This window comes from Oncorhynchus mykiss, chromosome 8 (genome assembly GCF_057628025.1).
Source record: "Oncorhynchus mykiss isolate SJ-2025 chromosome 8, ASM5762802v1, whole genome shotgun sequence".
In the NCBI taxonomy this organism is placed as follows: domain Eukaryota; kingdom Metazoa; phylum Chordata; class Actinopteri; order Salmoniformes; family Salmonidae; genus Oncorhynchus; species Oncorhynchus mykiss.
In genome coordinates this window covers 32,143,291-32,167,341 of record NC_143029.1, presented here as the reverse complement: position 1 = coordinate 32,167,341, position 24,051 = coordinate 32,143,291, and the positions used below count along the sequence as shown (strand labels likewise).

Genomic DNA, 24,051 nt, shown 5'->3' with positions numbered 1-24,051 from the left:
CCACCGGACTATTACATTGACCACACACCCCTCCATTTGTTTTGTACACTGCTGCTACTCACTGTTTATTATCTATGCATAGTCACTTCACCCCTACCTACATGTACAAATTATCTCTAACCTGTACCCCCGCACACTGACTCGGTACCGGTACCCCCTGTATATAGCCTCGTTATTGTTATGTTATTGTGTTACTTTTTATAATTTTTTACTTTAGTTTATTTGGTAAGTATTTTCTTAACTCTTCTTGAACTGCACTGTTGGTTAAGGGCTTGTAAGTAAGCATTTCACGGTAAGGTCTACACTTGTTGTATTCTGCGCATGTGACAAATAAAGTTTTATTTGATTTGATTGTGCTGTCTAGTCAACTAGTATGTATAGTTTACTACACAGAACAAACAGATCCGGGGCAAGCCTTTATTCTCTTTAACTAGATGCTCTTTGATATTGAATGAGATTGTCTGCCTCTCCACCAACACCTCCTGTGTAGCCAACCTAAAGAACGACACTGTATGCTTTCATTCGCCTCAAGCTCCAGGTCCAGGTCACCGTGTGACTGTGTAGTTGCTACGACACATACTGTATATAGAACAAACTTCCTCCTGTTACTGGAAATTAACACCAACGCCCACAGAGCACTAAGAATAAAGCCAGAAGAGCTAACAAGTGGGTCATAAAATTCCTTTGGTTACTGGTGAGATTGAGTGTCGACGAATGTCTGTAAAAACGGCTTTGTTTTGATGCTTTTACTGGTTGTCTGTGTTCTGCGTGGGCCAGGCTAAAATGATAAGGAGGAGGTGCAGCGTCTCCTCTGAGACATCCCAGCCTTAGTCCTGACAGGAGGAAGGACTTTTATGGTCAGGGAGAATGTGTCTGTGTAAACAGCTGCCTGGGAGTTTTGATGCAATGGCCCCAAACACAGAAGGAGAAATCGGAGGTAGGAACTGAAATGTTGAAATTGCCTTAGACTCTGCTACTGCTTGCTCTGCTTTCACTTTAACTGTTCGCTCATAGTTGAAATCGCAGGCTGTCAACAAAACAATCTGTTGCAGGGAAATAATACGTGAAAGGCCAAATGGAGAAGAGGCCATTCTCTGCCAGACACTGATGATAGCACAGTGTACACTGGCAGGCTTTTGGAAACAGCTACTCCTCAAAATGCCAAACAAAAAGTCAGTAACAGTATTCAACAACGGAAGAAAATATGAATAGTAATAATGGTGATAGATTCTTTTTATATTGTGCCTTTCATTACAAACTGGATAAGAAAGTTGCTTTACAAAAACACAAAAACGAATTTAAGGATCTGGCTTCTTGGGCGATTGGCTTCCACAGCTTCAGATGAAAGAGCATTGAGGCAGTTGGGATAGGCAGTAGCTTGTGAAGGCGGAGCATAGATAGCAAAGCCAGGGAGAAATGTCAGTCAGGCCAGATGCTCTTCATCAGGCACTTTGATGTCTACTATGGTCGGCTCCTTTCTGTAGGTAGGCTGGATCATTAACTTCCAATAATTAATGACTAACCGTTCCACATATCAAGCTTTAGATTGTCGACCAGACTTGACCAAACTATCACAATGCATCTGATCTAATGAGAACTTGTATGCATCGTTCTTTCTGACCAATTATCTTCTGGGTAATTTACTGGCATTCATGTGTGGTCAGCATCAGAGCCGTAACCAGGGTTTATGTTTTAGTGAGGTCTGTGTGTTTTTTTTAAAGATGAAGCTCATTTCTAAACCATTTTTACCTTGGCTGCTTTAGGTTCATTCTCTACAAACACATAGCCTATTAGTTATACAATTGTAATGTTAATGAGTCACACTGACACGTAGCATCAGCAACTGTTCCATCAGTTGTAATTATGAATTACATAAAATCATCAACTCTATGTAGATATCGCTTTTCTCAAATGACATAGCATTCATATTTGCAGGGGTGCAACTTTCCCTGGGGACGGGGGGACATCCCCCCCACATCCTTCAATTGCATTTTTTGTCGCCCCCAGTTTTTTAATTGGAATGAGATACAAAACAAGGCAACTGTGTGATTTAGGACCATGAGGACGCCTCCGAGCAGTCGGGTTACCCGACTGGATAAAAAAAAAATAGAATAATTATGTCCCCCCCAATAATAGACCACTGAATATTTGTTTTCCTATGCATTACTAATCAAGCTGATTGGATGATCCTATTCACATGAATTATTAGAAACTAACTGGGGTAGTTTCGTTTCACGTCTCAGGCCTTCGGCCTGTGCCATGAGAGTGTGCAGTTAGCCGTTTGTGAGAGAGGTGAATGCGCTGCTAAAAAGGCAAATCCAGGGGATGAAGGTGAACATAACAAACCACTGTTCATGATTCCTTTCATTCGCAAAGAGGCAGGTGCGATTAGAATTCTGGGGGATTCACCAGAACATCTTGTATTTATTGATTTTGTTTAACCTTTATTTAACTAAGCAAGTCAGTTAAGAACAAATTCTTATTTACAATGACGGCCTACCTTGAAGAACAATCTGGCCTTACGTGGCCATGTATTCTTATAATCTCCACCTGGCACAGCCAGAAGAGGAGGGGCCACCCCTCAGAGCATGGTTCCTCTCTTGGTTTCTTCCAAGGTCTTTGTATGGAGTTTTTTCTAGCCAATGTGTTTTTACATCTGCATTGCTTGCTGTTTGGGGTTTTAGGCTGGGTTTCTGTATAGCACTTCGTGACATCAGCTGATTTAAAAAGGGCTTTATAAATGAAATTGATTGATTCAGAGAAACATTCCTCCCATGATTAGAGCCATTAGGCAGAGACACGCACCACTGGAGGTCTGGTCCGCGTCTACTACTCCCACTACCTTGAGTCTTTACCATCAGTTAAAAGGAAAGCAATAGAGCCAGCACAATTTCTTTCCATTGTTGCCAAATTCTATTAATCAGGTTTTGATGAAAAATGGCCTGGTCTTGTTTTCCTGCTTGAGCACGGACAGTTGTTGATGTCCCCCTGGCGTCACAGATTCTCCAGATGGGTCTGGAATTCTGGATCCCATCCTTCAACAGAACCTCGGCTCAGTCTCTCTGCTTCAGTTTGATTTGGGGGCTGACTAGTACCGGAAGCCACAGCTCATCAGAGTCTCTGGGAGCCTCTAGGCAGAATCATACGGCCATGACTCACCTGCCTGGCGGAAGGGGCTCCTTTCACAATGTTAAATAACTTATGAAACAAGTTTTTTGAATGCCAATGTCACGACTCCGACCGAAGGACACTCCCCTTCCCGTTCGGGTGGCGCTCGGCGGTCGTCGTCGCCGGCCTACTAGCTGCTACTGATTATTTCCTCCCCCTCCTTATGTGTTGATTGTGTGCACCTGTTTTGAGTTAGGTAGTAGGCTTTATTAGTCAGCCGGCCCGCAGGGTTCCTTGTGCGGGATTAATTATTGTGATCGTCTGTTTGGTGTACTTGTGTGCACGTCTATTGGGTTTTGTGGTTTCCCATTTTGTGGGTTTTTCCCTGGACAGTTTAAGTCCCCCTGTTTGGGGCATTTGTTTGTTCAGTACGCCCTGTGTTTTTGTGAGGGTTGGCTTATGTTCAGCGTTTATTCAGTGCATTAAAATAGCACTCCCCTGAACTCTCTGCTTCCTGCGCCTGACTCCTCACCCACTTCACTCAGACCGTTACAGTCAATGATTTTACCTTTAAGCTGGAGAGTTAGAGTCAAAGGAAAGGAATGCCCAAACGCATGGACTGTTCTGCTCAGAATGGCAGCAATGGTAGCTACATTATGGATCCTCTGGGACCGGAAGAGTTGTGTAACACACCACTGTCACCTCAGGAAATGATTATGGTGTTAGAGTCTAACTAGACTAGACTATTACTCTCTGCAGTCTCTGAACAGGATGATACTGGATTATATGACTCCCACACCCACCAACACTGGCCTTCATTAACTTCTTGGCTGATTGATTTAGCTGTTCCAGCTATTTTTAGCTTCCGACCATGTGGCCAATCGATAGCTCACACAGACAAAAATGTGTGCAGGTAAGTAACAGAGGGTTAAGCCTGTCTTTGTAAAATGTACTGTACTTTTTTTACCGTTGAGCTGCCAGAGCTGGCTGCAGAGCCAAAGGAGAGAAATGCACATCAGGGCACCAAAGGTAAAGTATGGATCCTCTGAGACAAGGAAGGATGTGTAACACCACTGTCAAGGCATGAAATGACTATAGCGTTCAAATCCAACAAGACCCTTACTGCACATTCAGTTGAAAGGTACATGAACTCGTGCTGATCACCTCTTCACTGCACAGTCATTTAGCGAGGTACACCAACAGACACGTGTACTTTCAGATGTAAATGAGACGCTCACAGGGGTTACATTACCCAGAATGAAGCAGCTACAGAGTCCAAGTTGCTATGGAGACCTCACCAATTCAGCCAAAAGGAATGTGCCAAACTTCTCTCAGTTTCTCAAGAGGTTGACCAGACAAATGCCCCAACTGAACACTATTTGTATTAAAATCCCACTGTGAACATTCTTCGATCTAATGTTTAATAATACAAGTAATTATTGGCACTGTTGACAGATTGTCACAGGCACAGCATAATGGAAACCTTCTATGGCCAGGTTATTTGGAATAATAATAATAATGACTACTTAATTAATGCAGTCACGGTCAGGTGGTGAGCAATGATGAACCCTTCTTTCCACTGCTGTGTCATGTTATCAGTGATGCTTTTCGATAACATTTGAACTATTTCTCAATTATAGGGGAATTCACAGGAGTTCACTTTTAAAAATGTAAAAACATTCTGATGTAAGTTCTCATGATGATGACGATGAAGACGATTCTGCTTGAAATGGCGCAGGAAGGAATTTCCTGCTGTACACAAGACAATATAATTTGTTAAATAGTTATTATTCGACAATGGAGTTTTCAACTACTGTGTTCCAGGGGATGGAACCCAAATTATTTTCCAATGGTTTTGTTGTGAACAGTACCACTATTTTGTTTTTGTTCCGTTACACTGTTCCGACCAGAATATTACAGTTACAAAAAAGTACCCGTTTTATATTGTTCATTTCTGTTCCTTATTTAACCTGTGAAATCAATATAATTTTTACATTTAGCTCATTAAATTACTCCTCCAATCAGTAGAGCAGCTTGCTATGGACCGGGAAAGCTAGTTGTTTACACGCTTGATGGACAGACAAGTGTAGGGCTTGAAATGCTACTGAATTTTGCGGGTGGGGAGAGAGCGGGAGAGAGGGCATGGAGGTGGCTTAGCGTGAAGCACTGGGCATCATGATATGACGTGCATTATAATGTATTTAGGGTATTAGGGCCTAGATTCAATCAGATCAAGCATTAAACGGCGATAGCCGACATCAACATAGCTGATGTTTTGGTGGTGTGGGGGGTTGAACTGTGTTGGAGCTGTCTAAACGGTAAGCAACTGCTCTTGTGATCATTGTCAGAAGCCACACCTGTCCTACTCGCATTAGACGTTCAGAAGGAGAGTGTAGGCTAATTAAAAAATAATGGAGCTCAAAATGAAAAACATTAAAAATAAATAATGAGGACTTCTATCAGCATAATTGAGGTGTAGATTACATCTCACATTCCAGTGTTTGAACTTGTAAACGAGGCTGCATGGGATTCTCCAATGGCAATGTCCTCTTGAGGTATAATGCGGGTGAGCTTCTTGTCAATTTGACAGCTCTAACGCAGCTCAGACACCATCAAAACATAAGCTATGCACATTGAATCAGCTCCTAGGAGTAAGCCTGCCATTCCTTCACTGATTTACATAATTATTGACAAGCTAGATAGATACCTATGGAGCAGCGGATAATATGGAGGGACATTTGAACGTCCAAAATTTTGGCATCACACCCTGGACCAGAGCTAGCTAACAGCTCATGTGTGCAGTGGCACCAGAATTCAAAATATGTCTTACCTTTTTTAATGAATCCAATGTAAAACCTGATAACTATAGTATCCTTAAAGGCAGGGGCGCAACTTTCACTGGGGATGCGAGGACATGTCCCCCCCCCCACATTCTGCACTTCGAAAACCAAAGTTGCACCCCTGCTTAAAAGGAGTAGTTCACAATTTGTGTCCTGGCCGTGAAAGTAGTCTATGGGCTGTAATCCATGGTTCAGTTTTCTTTAACTTCTTGGTGACAGGGGGCAGTATTTTCACATCCGGATGAAATGCATGCCCAAATTCAACTGCCTGCTACTCATCCCCAGAAGATAAGATATGCATATTAATAGTAGATTTGGATAGAAAACTCTTTGAAGTTTCTAAAACTGTTTGAATCATGTCTATGAGTATAACAGAAACCTGCTAAACAAGAGGTCACTCTTTTCAATGGATTTTCATTGGGAATCCAGATTTCTAAGGGACCTTCTTACCGCTTCCACTGGATGTCAACAGTCTTTAGAAATTGGTTGAGGTTTTTCCTTTGTGTAATGAAGACATAGCCCTGTTCAGAATGAGGGTTACTTCAAGTGTACTGTTAGATAGAGGCGCGTGACCAGAAAGCTAGCTACAGTTTGTTTTCCTCCTGTATTGAACACAGATCATCCAATCTTCAAATGTATTGATTATTTACGTTAAAAAATGCCTAAAGTTGTATTACAAAAGCAGTTTGAAATGTTTTGGCAAAGTTTACAGGTAACTTTTGAGATATTTTGTAGTCACGTTGCTCAAGTTGGAAGCAGTGTTTTTCTGGATCAAACGCGCCAAAAAATTTACATTCTGGATATATATCGACGGAATTAATGGAACAGGCGCATTTTGTGTTATCCTCAGATAATAGCATCGTTTGCTTTCGCCAAAAAGCCTTTTTGAAACCTGACATGCTGGCTGGATTATAGCTTTAATTTGGTATCTTACATGTGTGATTTCATGAAAGTCTGATTTTTATAGTAATTTATTTGAATTTGAAGCTCTGCATTGTCACTGGCTTTTGGCCAGGTGGCCAGTCCCACATATCCCAGAGAGGTTTAATCAGACATTACAAGCTTCATCAAACTTTAGCCACCGCTAGCTAGCTAGCTACAAATCAGTGGAAGCGATGGCGGCATGTGAGCATGTTTTTTTTAAGTAAGATCAAACCAAATATGGAGTTGATTTCAGGTGACTTGGTTAACATGCTCACATGCCCAATCACATCCTTTCACGATCATCGTAAAGAGGAGACCAAGGCGCAGCATGAGTAGAGTTCCACATAATTTTTATCAACTGAAACTCACCTAACAACAAACAACCAAACGAAACGTGAAGCTACAGGTGTGCACTCAGGCATCTCAATGTAGACAAGATCCCACCGGGCTGATGACACACACCTCAGGGCAGAGAGGAGGCACAGGACGTACTAGACTGTGGAGGCGCACTGGAGACCGGATGCATGGGACCGGTACAGGTGGTATCGGGCTGATGACACGCACCTCAGGGCGAGTGTGGAGAGGAGGCACCACCCTTCCTGACTGGATGCTCACTCCAGCCCGGCAAGTGCGGGAAGCTAGCACAGGATGCACTGGGCTATGAATGCGCACTGGAGACCTGATGAGTGGGACCCGTACAGGTGACACCGGGCTGATGACACGCACCTCAGCCTGCCCGCTCTCAATGCTAGCACCTCTCTCCGGAATCTTGCGTCGAGCTCCTCATCCGACTCCCTGACTGGCTCTGGTTCGCTCCATCGGCTCCGCCGACTGCTTCATGTGCCCCCTCCAAATTTTCTTGGGGTTGCCTCTCGTGCTTGCTCTGTTGAGCTATATCCTCGTATCATCGCCATTACGCTTTCGCTGCCTCTATCTCCTCCTTAGGTCGGCAATACTCCCCGGCCTGCGTCCAGGGTCCTTTTCCCTCCAGAATTTCCTCCCAAGTCCACTCCTCCTGTATACGCTGCTTGGTCCATTTTTGGTGGGATCTTCTGTCACAATCGTCATAAAGAGGAGACAAAGGTGCAGCGTGAGTAGAGTTCCACATAATTTTAATCAACTGAAACTCACCTAACAAAAACAACAAACAACCAAAAGAAACGTGACGCTACATGTGTGCACTCAGGCAACTCAATGTAGACAAGATCCTACAACACAAATGAGGAAAATGGCTACCTAAATATGATCCCCAATCAGAGACCACGATAAACAGCTGTCTCTGTTTAGGAACCATATCAGACCAACATAGACATACAAAACCCCTAGACATACAACACCCCTAGAAATACAAAAACCCTAGACATACAAAATCCCTAGACATACAAAACTAGCATACCCACCCTTGTCACACCCTGACCTAACCAAAATATATAGAAAAACAGATATCTAAGGTCAAGGCGTGACACATCCATTGATTTTTAGCTAGCGGTGGCTAGGAACCATCTAAAATCATGTTGTAAAATAGTGCACTTCTCTTTTAACTATTCTAGAAAACTATTTGGCAGGCAGACACTGGAAGTGGAAGTGTCTGAGTGACAGATTGAGTGCTTTGTGGGACTGAAAAAATATATACTTGGAATGTAAAGGATTGTTATTAACTGGTTACCATGCTTTTCAAATAGTGGTTCTGTTCCGGGACACAAAAGATCACTTTCGTTCCCGTTTCTGTTATTATTTTCCGTTTTCCTATTCTGTTCCCAGAACCGGTTCCAACCCCTGCTGTGTGCCACACATATTAGCACGTAGATTTACATTGTACACAAGTGATTGGACATGGATAGCACCAAACCAGAGGACCTCCTTCCTCATGCCCCCAACACACCCCTTAGTCTACCACTAAAATAGTGCTATACTGCTACAAACTTTAATTAAGTCGTTCATCTCGGTTGACAGACTGATCTGCAGATTGTGGTGCAGTTTGCCTTCCTGCATGCTCCTGCCTGACCTGATTCAAGAGAGAGAGAGAGAGAAAGAGAGAGAAAATGAGAAAGAGAGAGGCAGCGTTGACAGAGATAGCTCGGCCAGCCTGTCACAGTAACAGTGCTTGGTTGTTCTTGGCACAGCTGTGGCCCCCAGGCATCGAGAGGATCTCCTTCCGATAAATACATGCTGATCGACATGATGGATGGCGAAGACTAACCTGGTGTCAGCGTGTTGTCTTTTCCAGGGAAACGGGAATCGACCCAGTATGCTTTGTCCCTGGCTTAGATGACCCCCTGGGGAACCAACTGCGGCCAGCATCTGCTGCTCTCCTCTGTAGCCTCTGGACAGAATAATACCCGATTAACATGTGAATGGGGCACACTCGCCGCCCCCACCGGCCTTTCATTAATTTCTTGATTGATTTAGCTATTCTAACCATTTCAGCTTTCAACCATGTGGCCAACAGATAGCTCACAAGTATGCAAAGAAAGTGCAGATAAGCAACAGAGTGTTAAGCCTGTTTTTGTGCGAGAAAGAGGTCTCTATTGTGGAGAATGCACTGAATGAGAATGAGACAATATTAAAACCTCTCTAAGGTAGGGGGCAGCATTCGGAATTTTGGATGAAAAGCATGCCCAAAATAAACGGCCTGCTACTCGGGCCCAGAAGATATGATATGTCTATAACTGGTAGATTTGGATAGAAAACACTCTAAAGTTTCCGAAACTGTTAAAATTGTGTCTGTGAGTATAACAGTACTGATTTAGCAGGCGAAAACCTGAGAAAAATCCATTCAGGAAGTTGTTTATGTTTTGGTTTTGTAGTTTTCTATTCAATGCCATTACAGTATCCATTGATTTAGGACTCCATTTGCAGTTCCTATGCCTTCCACTAGATGTCAACAGTCTTTAGAAATCGTTTCAGGCTTGTATTCTTATAAATGAAGGTGTAAGACCAGTCTGAACGAGTGGACCCTAACGTGACGCAGAGTTTTTTTCAGGCGCATGTGCATTTCTTGTTTACCTTTTATATTGACGACGTTATTGTCCGGTTGAAATATTATAGATCATTTAGGCTAAAAAACAACCTGAGGATTGAATATAAACATCGTTTGACATGTTTCTATGAACTTTACGGATACAATTCGGATTTTTTTGTCTGATTGTTTTGACTGAGTTTGAGCCTGTGGAAAACACGCTAACAAAACGGAGGTTTTTGGATATAAAGAGACTTCATCGAACAAAAAGAAGATTTATTGAGTAAATGAATGTCTTCTGATTGCCACCATATGAAGATCATCAAAGGTAAAGGATTCATTTTATCTCTATTTCTGAGTTTTGTAACGCTTCTGCTTGGCTGGTTACTGTTTGTAATAATTTGTCAACTGGGCTATGTTCTGGGCTAGGTATGCTTTCGCCGAAAAGCATTTCATAAATATGACACTGTGTTTGGTTTAACAAGGAAGTTCATGTTTAAACCTATGTAAAGTATGTTTTGTTTTCTGAATTTTTATAATGAGCATTTCTGTAATTGAATTTGGCGCTCTGCAACCTCACTGGATGTTGGCCAGATGGGACGCTAGCGTCCCACATACCCTAGAGAGGTTAAAACGAATATGACTTTTGGAAATGGCTACTGGTAATATAGGCCTAGAGAAAATAGAGTAATTCTCACACCAATAAGTGGGAATGCGAAATTGATTTTTGTCATTGATCTACACAAAATACTTGGGGAATTGTTGAATTGTGGTGGTAAATGCTGTCCCTTGACTTTGGCACCATGTAAAACATGACAAATAATACAGTAGGATACTAGAAGCAAGGAACTAGAATCACAAGCATTTCGCTGCACTCGCTACACTCACATTAACATCTGCTAACCACGTATATGTGACCAATAAAATCTGATTTGATTTGATATACAGCGCCTTCAGAAACTGTTCAGATACCTTGACTTTTTCCACATTTTGTTACATTACAGCCTAATTCTAAAATGGATAAAACATTTGAAAATACTCAGCAATCTACACATAATAATCCATAATGACAAAGCAAAAACAATTTTTTTGACATTTTTGTAAATGTATCAAAAATGAAAGACAGAAATACCTTATTTACATGAGTATTCATCCTCTTTGCCATGAGACTCGAAATTAAGCTCAGGTGTATCCAGTTTGCATTGATCATCCTTCAGATGTTTCTACAACTTGATTGGAGTCCACTTGTGGTAAATTCAACTGATTGGACATGATTTGGAAAGACACACAACTTTCTATATAAGGTCCCACAGTTCACAGTGCATGTCAGAGCAAAACCCAAGCCATGATGTCGAAGGATTTGCCCGTAGAGCGCCGAGACAGGATTGTGTCGAGGCACAGATCTGGGAAAGTGTACAATTCATTTTTTTGTTGCATTGAAGGTCCCCAAGAACACAGTGGCCTCCATAATTTTTAAATGGAAGAAGTTTGGAACCACCAAGAGTCTTCCTAAAGCTAGCCGCCCAGCCAAACTGAGCAATCGGGGGAGAAGGGCCATGGTTAGGGAGGTGACCAAAAACTTGATGATCACTCTGACAGAGCTCTAGAGTTTATCTGTGGAGATGGGAGAACCTTCCAGAAGAACAACCATGTCTGCAGCACTCCACCAATCAGGCATTTATGGTAGAGTGGCCAGAGAGAAGCCACTCCTCAGTAAAAGGCACGACAGCCCGCTTGGAGTTTGCCAAAAGGCACATAAAGAACACTCAGACCATGAGAAACAAGATTGAACTCTTTGGCCTGAATGCCAAGCGTCATGTCTGGAGGAAACCTGACACCATGAAGCATGGTGGTGGCAGCATCATGCTGTGGGGATGTTTTCGGTGGTGGCAGCATTGTGCTGTGGGGATGTTTTTCAGCGGCAGGGACTGGGAGACTAGTCAGGATTGGGGCAAAGGTGAATGGAGCAAAGAACAGAGAGATCCTTGATGGAAACCTGTTCAAGAGACACCTAAAGGACTCTCAGACCATGAGAAACAAGATTCTCTGGTCTGATGAAACCAAGATTGAACCCTTTGGCCTGAATGCCAAGCGTTATGTCTGGAGGAAACCTGGTACCATGAAGCATGGTTGTGGCAGCATCATGAAATGGCACCGGAGAAGAAGGCTGAGATTTTTACCTGTCCCAAAGCGATTATGTTTTATGTTAGTTTATTTGTGTTTATTGTAACTTATTTTTGTACTTAATTTGTAAATAATGTAAAAACTGTCTCTTATGACCGAAAATAACTTCTGGACATCAAGACTGCAATTACTCACCACAGACTGGCAGAATCCTTTTTTTCCTTTAACAAGTCTGACGAGCCCGACGCGAACGATATCCTGCTTTCTCGCGAACAGGCCCAGATCGCCATGATTTGCGTGAAGAGGAGGCAGAGAAAAAGGGCCACTTCCTTTAATTCTGCAAGCAAACATGCAATCTTTGGAGAATAAAATAGATGACGCGCAAGATTAAACTACCAACGGGACATTCAAAACTGTAATATCTTATGCTTCACGAAGTCGTAGCTGAACGACGACATACAGCTGACTGGTTATACGCTGTACCGGCAGGATAGAACAGCGGCGTCTGGTAAGACAAGGCGGCGGACAATGTATTTTTGTAAATTACAGCTGGTGCACGATATCTAAGGAAGTCTCTAGCTATTGCTCGCCTGAGGTAGAGTATCTCATGATAAGCTGTAGACCACACTATCTACCTAGAGAGTTTTCATCTGTATTTTTCGTAGCTGTTTACATACCACCACAGTAAGAGGCTGGCACTAAGCAGCATTGAATGAGTTGTATTCCACCATAAGCAAACAGGAAAACGCTCACCCAGAGTCGGCCCTACTAGTAGCCGGGGACTTTAATGCAGGGAAACTTAAATCCGTTTGACCAAATTTCTATCAGCATATTGAAACTTGTTGGGGATAGGGGGCAGTATTTTCACTTTGGATGAATTGCGTGCCCATAGTGAACTGAATCCTACTCTGTCCTAGATTGCTAATATATGCATATTATTATCACTATTGGATAGAAAACAATCTGAAGTTTTTAAAACTGTTTGAATTATGTCTGTGAGTATAACAGATCTCATAGGGCAGGCAATCTTCCAAACAGGAAGTGAAATTCTGAATGCGGGTCTAATTTTAAGTCATCGCTTCTTCACTTCCAAATAAGATATGGATCTGTTAGCATTTCCTACGCCTTCCACTAGATGTCCTCATTCAGTAGAACGTGGAATTGAGACTCTGGTGTGAACTTTGACCGAATGGGAGGGGAATGAGTCACTGTCCTGGCAGAATTTAATTTCCCTGTTGAGCATTTGTCTGTTGATATCACCATCGTTCCATTTGGCTGCAGATGAAAACGTATGCTCCGGTTGTAACGTTATTAGATATATATGAAAATAACATCCTGAAGATTGATTCTCTACTTAGTTTGACCAGTTTATTCGACCTGGAATATATATTTTTGAAGTGTTCGTCCGAGTTCTCCTGGACCAGCGTCAGCTTTTGGACACGTGAGCTGAAAGTGCTAGCAAATGCAGCTAATCGGACACTAGTATTGGACATTATGGAACAAAACAACAATTTATTGTGGAACTAGGACTCCTTGCACTGCATTCTGATGAAAGATCATCAAAGGTAAGGGAATATGTATGATGAAATTTCGTATTTCTGTTGACTCCAACATGGCGGAGAAATATATTTACCTCTGAGCGCCGTCTCAGATTATTGCATGGTAGGCTTTTTTCGTAGCGTTTAAAAAAAAATCTGACACAGCGGTTGCATTAAGAACCAGTGTATCTTTAATTATATGTAGAACATGTATCTTTCGTCAAAGTTTATGATGAGTATTTCTGTTATCTGGCGTAGCTCTCTGTAATTACTCTGGATATTTTAGAGGCATTTCTGAACATGGCGTCAATGTAAACAGAGATTTGTGGATATAAATATGCATATTATCGAACAAAACATAAATGTATTGTGTAACATGTCATTTGAGTGTCATCTGATGAAGATTATCAAAGGTTAGTGATACATTTTATCTCTAATTCTGCTTTTGTGACTCTATCTTTGGCTGGGGAAAATTGCAGTTTTTTTTTTATTTGGTGGTGGTCTAACATAAATATATGTTGTGTTTTCGCTGTAAAATATTTTAAAAATCGGACATGATGGGTAGATTAACTTCTTGCGACTATCAAACCCGGATCCGGGAGCGTAATCATAGCCTCAAACTAATTAGCATAATGCAGCATAAATCTTCCTACAAAATCTTCCTATTCATGAAAATCACAAATGAAATATATTGAGACATAGCTTAGCCTTTTGTTAACAACACTGTCATCTCAGATTTTCAAAATATGCGTTACAGCCAACGTTAGACAAGCATTTGTGTAAGTTTATCATGGCATAATGCTATGCTAGGCTCTCCTGGCAGCAGGCAACATTTTCACGAAAATAAGAAAAGCAATCAAATTAAATAATTTACCTTTGAAGAACTTTGGATGTTTTCACTCAGGAGACTCCCAGTTAGAGAGCAAATGTTCCTTTTTTCCAAAAATATTCTTTTTGTAGGCGAAATAGCTCCCGTTTGTTCGTCACGTTTGGCTGAGAAATCGACCGGAAAATGCGGTCACTACAACGCCTACCTTTTTTCCAAATTAGCTCCATAATATCGACAGAAACATGGCGAACGTTGTTTAGAATCAACCCTCAAGGTGTTTTTCACATAACAATTCGATAATATATCCGTCGGGACAATTGGTTTCTCATAAGAAGCGATTGGAAAAATGTCTACTTGTGTACTTTACGCAAGACTTTCTGCGGGAGCCATCATGTGACCACTTGCTAAATGTGGTCCCTTACGGTTATTCTTCAACATAAATGTGTAAAAAGACGTCACAATGCTGTAGACACCTTGGGGAATACATAGAAAACGTAATCTCATTCGTAGCTCATTCAAAAACGGCACTTCCTGATTGGATTTTTATCTGGGTTTCGCCTGTAACATCAATTCTGTTGCACTCACAGACAATATCTTTGCAGTTTTGGAAACATCGGAGTGTTTTCTATCTAAAGCTGTCAATTATATGCATAGTCAAGCATCTTTTCGTGACAAAATATCTTGTTTAAAATGGGAACGTTTTTTATCCAAAAATGAAAATACTGCCCCCTAGTTACAAAAGGTTAACAAGATGTTTATCTTTCATTTGCTGTATTGGACTTGTTAATGTGTGAAAGTTAAATATTTCAAAATAATATTTTTGAATTCCCCGCAACACCTTTTCAGCTGAATGGGGGGGGGGGGGGGAGTTCCCCCTAGGGGAAGGCCTTGCCATAACAGGTTTAAATGGTCCAGAGGGAAAAAAACTGGACCACCTTTACTCCACACAGAAATGCATACAAAGCTCTCCCTTGCCCTCCATTTGTAAAATCTGACCATAATTTTATCCTCCTGATTCCTGCTTACAAGGAAAAATTAAAGCAGGAAGCACCAGTGACTAGATCAATTAAAAAGTGGTCAGATGAAGCAGATGCTACGCTACAGGACTGTTTTGCTAGCACAGACTGGAATATCTTCTGGGATTCCTCTGATGGCATTGAGGAGAACACCACATCAGTCATTGGCTCCTTCAATAAGTGCATTGATGACGTCATCCCCACAGTGACTGTACGTACATACCCCAACCAGAAGCCATGGATTACAGGCAACCACACTGAGCTAAAGGCTAGAGATGCCGCTTTCAAGGAGCAGGACTCTAACCCGCAAGCTTATAAGAAATCCCGCTATGCCCTCTGATGAACCATCAAAGAGGCAAAGCGTCATTACAGTACTAAGATCGAATCGTACTACACCGGCTCTGACGCTCATCGGATGTGGCAGGGCTTTTCAACCAATCCCTGTCAGAGTCTGTAATACCAACATATTTTAAGCAGACCACCATAGTGCCTGTACCCAAGAACACTAAGGTAACCTGCCTAAATGGACCCATAGCACTCACGTCTGTAGCCATGAAGTGCTTTGAAAGGCTGGTCATGGCTCACATCAACACCATTATCCCAGGAACCCTAGACCCACTCCAATTTGCATACCGCCCCAACATATCCATGGATGATGCTTTCTCTATTGCACTCCACACTATCAATTTTCCACCTGGACAAAAGGAACACCTATGTGAGAATGCTATTCATTGACTACAACTCAGCGTTCAACACCATAGTGCCCTCAAAGCTCATCAATAAGCTAAGGACCCTGGGACTAAACACATCCCTCTGAAACTGGATCTGAATCTGCCACGCTGATCCTCAACACAGGTGCCACTCAGGGGTGCGTGCTCAGTCCCCACCTGTACTCCCTGTTCACGCATGACTGCACGGCCAGGCACGACTTCAACACCATCATTAAGTGTGCCGATGACACAACAGGGGTAGGCCTGATCACAGACAACAATGAGACAGCCTATAGGGAGGAGGTCAGAGACCTGGCTTTGTGGTGCCAGGACAACAACCTCTCCCTCAATGTGATCAAGACAAAAGAGATGATTGTGGACTACAGGAAAAAGAGTGGGCAGCAGTGGAGCAGGTTGAGAGTTTCAAGTTCCTTGGTGTCCACACCACCAACAAACTAACATGGTCTAAGCACACCAAGACAGTCGTGAAGATAGCATGACAAAACCTATTCCCCCTCAGGAGACTGAAAAGATTTGGCATGGGTCCTCAGATCCTCAAAAGGTTCTACAGCTGCACCATCGAGAACATCCTGACTGGTTGCATCACTGCCTGGTTAGGCAACTGCTCGACCCCCGACAGAGGGTAGTGCATACGGCCCAGTACATCACTGGGGCTAAGCTCCCTCCCATCCAGGACCTCTTACCAGGTGGTGTCAGAGGAAGGCCCTAAAAATAGTCAAAGGCTCCAGGCACCCTAGTCATAGACTGTTCTCTCTGCTACCGCACAGCAAATGGTACCAGAGTGCTAAGTCTAGGTCCAAGAGGCTTCTTAACAGCTTCTACCCCCAAGCCATAAGATTCCTAAACACCTTGACATTGACTCTGTACCGGTACCCCCCTGTATATAGTCTCGCTATTGTTATTTTACTGTTGTTCCTTAATTACTTGTTACTTTTTTTGCTTATTCTTATACATATATTTTTTTTTTTTAACTACATTGTTGGTTAGGGGCTCGTAAGTAAGCATTTCACTGTAAGGTCTACCTGTTGTATTCGGTGCAAAATTTGATTTTGATTTGATTTTGATCATGCTGTGGGGATTTGTTTGGTGGTGGGAGCATCATGCTATGGGGATGTTTTTGCTTTTGGAAGCATCATGCTGTAGGGATGTTTTTCAGCGGCAGAGACAGCGTGACTAGTCAGGATTGTGGCAAAGGTGAACGGACCTCAGACTGCGACGAAGGTTCACCTTCCAACAGGACAACGACCCTAAGCACACAGCCAAGACATTGCAGGAGTGGCTTCAGGACAAGTCTCTGAATGTCCCTGAGTGGCCCAACAAAGTAAATAAAGGGTCTCAATACTTATGTAAATGTGATATTTCAGTTTTTTATGAATCAGCAAAAATGGCTCAAAACCTGTTTTTGCTTTGTCATTATGGGGTATTGTATTTGGATTGATGAGGGGGGAAACAATTTCATCCATTTTAGAATGAGGCTGTAACGTAACAATGTGAAAAAAGTAAAGGGGTCTGAATACTTTCCGAAGGCACTGTATTTGTATGCATTGTAGAAACAACAGGGGACAAGCAAATTGGCTTGTCCCACTGTTGATGTTTGGAGGTGTAGTGACATGCTTTGGGGATTTAGAGAGAGCCATCTATTATTTTGAATGCTAGACCGTGAGCAAAATCATTTCATATATTTATAGATCAATTAAAGCAAAGATGTCTATTAAAATACAATGTTGTTTTACTAGCGTGTCCCTCAGTTGTGTGTAATTGGTGTGACCGCCTTGAAAAACACTGATTACAAAGATATGCAAGGACCTTGAGCATTCTCTCCAGTGGCAAACCGTTATTGGGGCAGGGGTCTATCTGAAGAAAAAAATAAACAATTAGCTAGTCAAACTCTTTTAGTATGCCATACATTTGAGGATTCCGTCAATAATTTGGTGTATAAATCCAAAGTGTCATTTGAATTTAAATGAAGGGAAATAAAATAGACTGTAACTTTATTGTCCATCCAGGATGGAAATGTTACTTTGGCATCACCTTACATTAAAAGGATCACATACATTCTCACATTATACACATTTATACCAGTCAGTCCATCATACTGCATACACTAAAATTATGGAGTGCATTGATGCATTCACTCACATCTAACTGTTACCCCAACTGCACTGGATAGATAAGTACATATACTGATCCAATTGCATTTAGTAGCCCAACAGCACAAGGAACAAATTAATGTTTGAGCACATTCTTTTTGGCCTTGGGCATTCTTAAGCGATGGCCAGAGGGAAGCCTCACGAACTGAGGGTGTAGAGGTTGGTTGGCAGGGTTCACCAACGACAGCCAGGGTCTTCTTTTTGGTTGCCTTGTAGAACAAACTGCTCCTGTGCCTGTGGTTGACCAATTACTTTTTCTCCTCACGCTCAGATTACCATACCATACCATATTGAACGTGAGGATGCTTTCCACCAAGCTGCTTTCCAGAACATCCTGGCTGAGCCCATACCCCATCAATTTCCTGATTTAAAAGCTTGCGCTGGCTTGCTTTAAAAAAAAATACAGTCTGCATTCTCTGTAAAAACTCAGCTTGTTATCAATTTGTGTCCCTTGGTATTTTAAACACTTAACGACATCCACTGGTTGTGTAATGGTCCTATGTGTAGCTGGTGTAGAGAGTCAGGCGCAGGACAGCAGATATGAGTAATCAACGTACTTTACTCAAAAATGACACAATACAAGCGAATAATCGCTAGCCCACAAAAATGGATCGAAGGACAAAGAACAATCCCTCACAAACACAACATGGGGAACAGAGGGTTAAATAATAAACAAGTAATTGGGTAAGTGACTCCAGGTGTGTAAGACACAGACTGAACAAATGGAAAATGAAAAGTGGATCGTCGGTGGCAAGAAGGCCGGTGATGTCGACCGCCAAACGCCGCCCGAACAAGGACCGACTTCGGCGGAAGTTGTGACAGGTTGAGCAAAATTATTAATCATATCACTTTAGCAAATGTTTTTTAAAGGATGATTTAGAACGTGAAGATGTACCCAAATACATTTAAATAAAGAGAAAATAAAATAAAAAATGGGGTATTTTTTTCTCTCCAAAATCCCAGGAACAAATGCCACCATTATGAAAGAACAACACACTCCATAATGTCAAATTGAATAGCAAATGCTGTAAATGTATACAAATTCAAAAAAAATTAAATAACTAAAATGTCTTGGTCGCATAAGTGTTCACCTCCTATGTTATGGCAAGCCTACAGAAGTTCAGGAAATAGCCCTATTAACAATTCACATAATAACTCCATGTTCCTCAGTGTGCAAGGACTGGGAGTTTTTCAGATGAAAATAAACGGAATTGAGCTAAGCACAGCTAAAATCCTGGAGGAAAACCTGGTTCAGTTTGCTTTCCTCCAGACACTGGGACATGAATTCACCTTTCAGCAAGATAATACTCTACACTAAATCTGCTTGAAAATCTATGGCAAGATTTGAAAATGGCTGTCTAGCAATAATCAACAACTGACTTGATAGAGCTTGAAGAATTTTGAATAGAATAATGGGAAAATACTGCACAATCCAAGTGTGCAATGCTATTACAGACTTACCCAGAAATACTTTCAGCTGTAATCGCTGACAAAATCATAATAATTTGGGAAGTGCATATATTTGTCCTGTTACAAACAACTCAATTCAACGTTGGTTCAATTAAATGACGTGGAAACAATGTTGATTCAACCAGTGTGTGCCCAGTGGGAAGTGTGTTTCTTGCATATCCCAACTCCCCCACAGGGAATGGAGTCAGAGCCGGAGTCACCATTGTCTAGCACCCCGGGAGTTAAGTCCCTTGCTCAAGGGCACAGAAACAGATGTTTTCACCTTGTCACCTGAGGGATTCGAGCCAGCGACCCTTTGGTTACTGGCTCAAGATATATTCATTATTTTTCATTAAAAATATTTTTGGGGGACATTAGAGTATTTTGTGTAGATCGTTGACAAAAAAATAACAATTAAATCCAGTTTAATCCCACTTTGTAACACAAAAATAATTGAAGAAATCCAAGGGGTGAATACTTATGTATTCTACTCTACTTTCTGTAATATTATAGAACAATGCCCTAGAAGCAAAAAAAGAGCAAGGAAGGCAAGTAAATTTGATCCCTGTAGTGACATTTACCTAGATTCAAGTCCAAACCAAGGTCATAAAATATATACCCTAAAGACAATGACAGGCTTTATAAGGAGAGAAAACCTTATGTTCCGCAAATCTAATAGCTTTTCTGTGCGAACATGATAAACAAATTATATCGGGGGATGCTGGCCGTACTTTACAAGATTAGGCTGTAGAAGCCCAGAGGCTCAGGGGATTCAAAGGCCAGTGTTCCCACTGGTCCAGAAACATTTAGGAGGCTGGTTGCTTTAGTGTAATACAGTCCTACAGCCTAGCCATGGCTGTTTTCTGATGAAACTGTTTCATTATTAATGCTGGAAAGACTGTCCAAACTTCCAACCAAATTTACATTGAACGCGACAGAAAAAGTTCCAAAATGTACCGTGTGTTTCATCAGTCACATAGACTTTTTAGTGTACCCTGTGAAATTAATCTGGCAAGTTTGCTGGAAAGAGAACTGAAACAAGCTCCACAGCCAATTTATAATATCCTCAGATGGAAACAAACAAAAATAGGACAAGGTTTAACTCTGGATACGTGTATTCAAAATATGTTTACTTCTCTAATGGACTTTACCACACTTATATGGATCTAGCGCAATGCCGTTTACTTGCAAAACATTCCTACTGTAAATGTGCTTCCTTTTATATCTCTCTAGTGAAACAACAGTGGGTTATGGTTTTGATAAATAGTTGAGCCAGAAAAAAGTAGGCCTACTTAGGGGAAAAACTGGTTTGTGTTGGAGGCCAAGTGACGACATTGTGATGATCTGTGTTCGGCTCATATAAGAGTGGCCATCCTCCCAGAACGCTCTTCAGAGGAGGCCAGATGGTGATGATGATAATACATGGGAATGAACACGGAGAAAGAGCACATCTTGACTGAGACCACAAAGCACTGGAGATAAGGTGAGTTAGCCTCAAGGGCAACTTGGATCTTCGTGGAATGAGAAAGATAAAGAGGGGGGGGGGGGGGGGGGATGTTTCGTTGTGATTAACGGCAGGGTTTTATGTGCTTTACGCTTATTGTCTGAGGTGCATGCTACATTTGGGCAGGATGGATAAAGTTATTCTAAGGACGTGAAGAGATATAATTCAAAGTGGCTGAATTGGGACGGATCAAAGTAAAAAAGGTTGGATACACATCTCAACATATAATGTAAGGACCATTTTTATGGTCAGGCAAAGGAATACTGTATAAACATTGTGCACAGATAGACAACACACGCAGAAGCTAAACAGAGGACAGAGTTATTTTTTTTTTTTATTTTTTTTTTTTACATAGTTTTGAAAATGTGCTATTGCTTCAGTAATGGAATGTACCAGCACAAGTCAGGGCACTACTCTTTTTTGTTATCAGAATGAATCAAGGTCTAGTAATGTTAGCAGACTACTCATATTGCTGAGCAGTAGTCTATTCCCATCAGTGGGATGGTATCTGTTTCTTGTTAGTCATGTACAGTATTTCACATTTTCCACTGTGAAAAGTACAGGTATGACTCAGGACGGGCAGGAAAAACCCATGAATCCTTATGTCACCCCTTATGTGGATTCTCAAATTGTGTCTCCTTTTCTTTAGGATGTTGAAGTTCAATGATTTCAAAAATGTTTGACACTGTGTGAACAAACGTGGACATATGACTAGTAGATAAATCATTATTTTCTTCCAGTTTCCCAATGTTCAGGAACACAACCGAGAGGCTCCTCCCCACTGAGGACCCTCACTCAGAGCTGGATTGGACCGAGTTGGACCCCTATAACTGTACACTACTGTACAACTACACTGCAGCCTGGGACTGGCTCTCCACCTACCATCCAGCCTACCTGGTTCTGCTCAGTGTGGTGGGCGTGTTGGCCAACGGCCTGGTTCTCTATGTCTTTTGCCTGCAGAGAAAGCTATGCACCGTGGCCGATGTCTACCTGGGCAACCTGGCCGCTGCCGACCTGGTCATAGTGTCCTGTCTACCCTTCTGGGCCGCTACCATTGCTAACAACTACCACTGGGCGTTCAGCAAGACCATGTGCAAGCTGGTCAACGTGGCCATCTCCATGAACTACTACTGTAGTGTTTTCTTCCTGGTGCTGGTTAGTGTTGATCGCTACCTGGCTCTTGTCCGGCCCATGTGCCAAAGCCGACTGCGGAGGGCGTCCTGGGCCAAGCGCATCTGCCTGGGAATATGGATCATGGGGTTCCTGCTGAGTTTGCCCATCCTGTTCTTCCGCAAGGTGAAATACGTGGCCAAGGCGGGGGTGACAGCCTGCTACTTGGCTTACCCCCATCCGGACTGGGAAATTCAGCGCAATATCACCAATAACGTGGTTGGGTTCCTGCTTCCTGTGATAGTGGTGGCATACTGCAGTCGCCACATTGTGATCGCTCTGAAAAATGGTCAGATCAGAAAAACTCCTGGTGTGAGGTCAGAGAGGAAGGCCACACAACTGGTCCTGACTGTCCTCACAGTCTTCCTCATCTGCTGGACACCCTACCAGGTGGTGCGCTTCCTGGACACGCTGGATTACTTCCAGGTCACTCCAGGTTGCCTCTGGGGTCACATTCTGGACATTAGCATACAGCTGTCCACATACCTGGCATACGCCAACAGCGCCATTAACCCTTTCCTGTATGTCATTGTGGGGAGACACTTCAGAAAGAGAGCAAAAGAAGTGTTCAGGACAATGTTAAACCGCAGATTGACAGAGAAATCGTTCCTGACGGTCAATTTCACCTCAAGTGGAAAACTGGACACTCAAAGGATACAATGTAAACAACTAGTGAAACAAACTGTGACGTGACAAGTGTCTGTCTTGAAGTCTATCAGTCCGTCCATCTGAACTGATCCAGACTGAACATTTAATCTTCATCTGTTTTTACTTTAAAATTGTAAATATGTTCTTTCTTCTAATCGGATCGATATCCGTCAGTCGTTTGTGTGAGACCAAATGAGGTGAACAAGTGATCAGGGACCTCCAGATGATTTCTGTCTTTGTTAAACTTGTAATTACCGGAGGACATCTGTTCCGAATCATTAAGACCTTTATTAATACAAATAGTCCATTTATCTGTCTACAATATTCTACCTCGTAAGCAATCGAACTCCTGTTTTAGTTCCTTTGTGGATTTATGGAGAAATTCAGACTACAGACTCCATTCGGGTGCACGACACTGAAGATTTATGCTGTAATATAGGCACTAAATTACGACTGTCCAGTGTAGAAGATTAATCTAAATGTGATCTATGAAGTCTTTTATTGTCATTGAGACCCTTTTCATTTTGATGGAGTGTGCCACTATGAGAAATGATTCTCCCAGAGCAGGACTACGAATGGGACGTATTGCACTGTGAACTAATTTAAATGTAAAAGGTCATATTGTCCTTTAAAAAGCTCATATCATTTTTTCTTTTTGGCCACTAAATCAAATGAGGTTCTGGTTGAAAGGTCTGTATTTCTTATCAATCCTGTGAAAACATTTTTTTGTTATTGCATAAAAACAACTTTTGTATGTATCAAAATGTTGTCCACTACCGTGATGACGTAAATAAATCAATGTGGGGTTTGAGTACTCAACAGAGCTCTATTACCCAGTAATATTTGTGCTCTTTTGACCCAGACTAATACTTGTGTTATGACAACTCCTAACACTGATATACTGTTTGGATCACTTTGCTTGTACCAACAATCAGCTTGTCTCAGACTACACTGTTCTCACAATTCTTCTGGCTACATACAGTAAGTACACCCTCTATGACATCCCTCTAATGATACATTCATCAAGTGTTAGACAACATATTTTATATTTTGTCCCCCTT

The 24,051-nt window shown here is 42.0% G+C and overlaps 1 protein-coding gene and 1 long non-coding RNA gene across 3 annotated transcripts in view; one reads left to right on the top strand and one right to left on the bottom strand.

Annotated features, from left to right (window-relative positions):
• Nucleotides 1-24,051, bottom strand: part of LOC149981497 (uncharacterized) — a 213,243-nt gene that overhangs the window by 162,030 nt on the left and 27,162 nt on the right. The window lies entirely within an intron of this gene.
• Nucleotides 703-23,819, top strand: LOC110529792 (B2 bradykinin receptor). 2 transcript variants are annotated; one of them, XM_090243199.1, is made up of 3 exons: nt 703-937; nt 21,033-21,151; nt 21,913-23,819. In XM_090243199.1, exon 3 carries the CDS (start codon nt 21,920-21,922, stop codon nt 23,033-23,035), a length of 1,116 nt encoding a protein of 371 aa, XP_090099325.1. In that variant the 5' UTR covers nt 703-937; nt 21,033-21,151; nt 21,913-21,919; the 3' UTR covers nt 23,036-23,819. The 2 variants fall into 2 exon arrangements, with proteins under 2 accessions (XP_090099325.1, XP_021468000.2); XM_021612325.3 differs by having other exon boundaries at nt 703-21,151.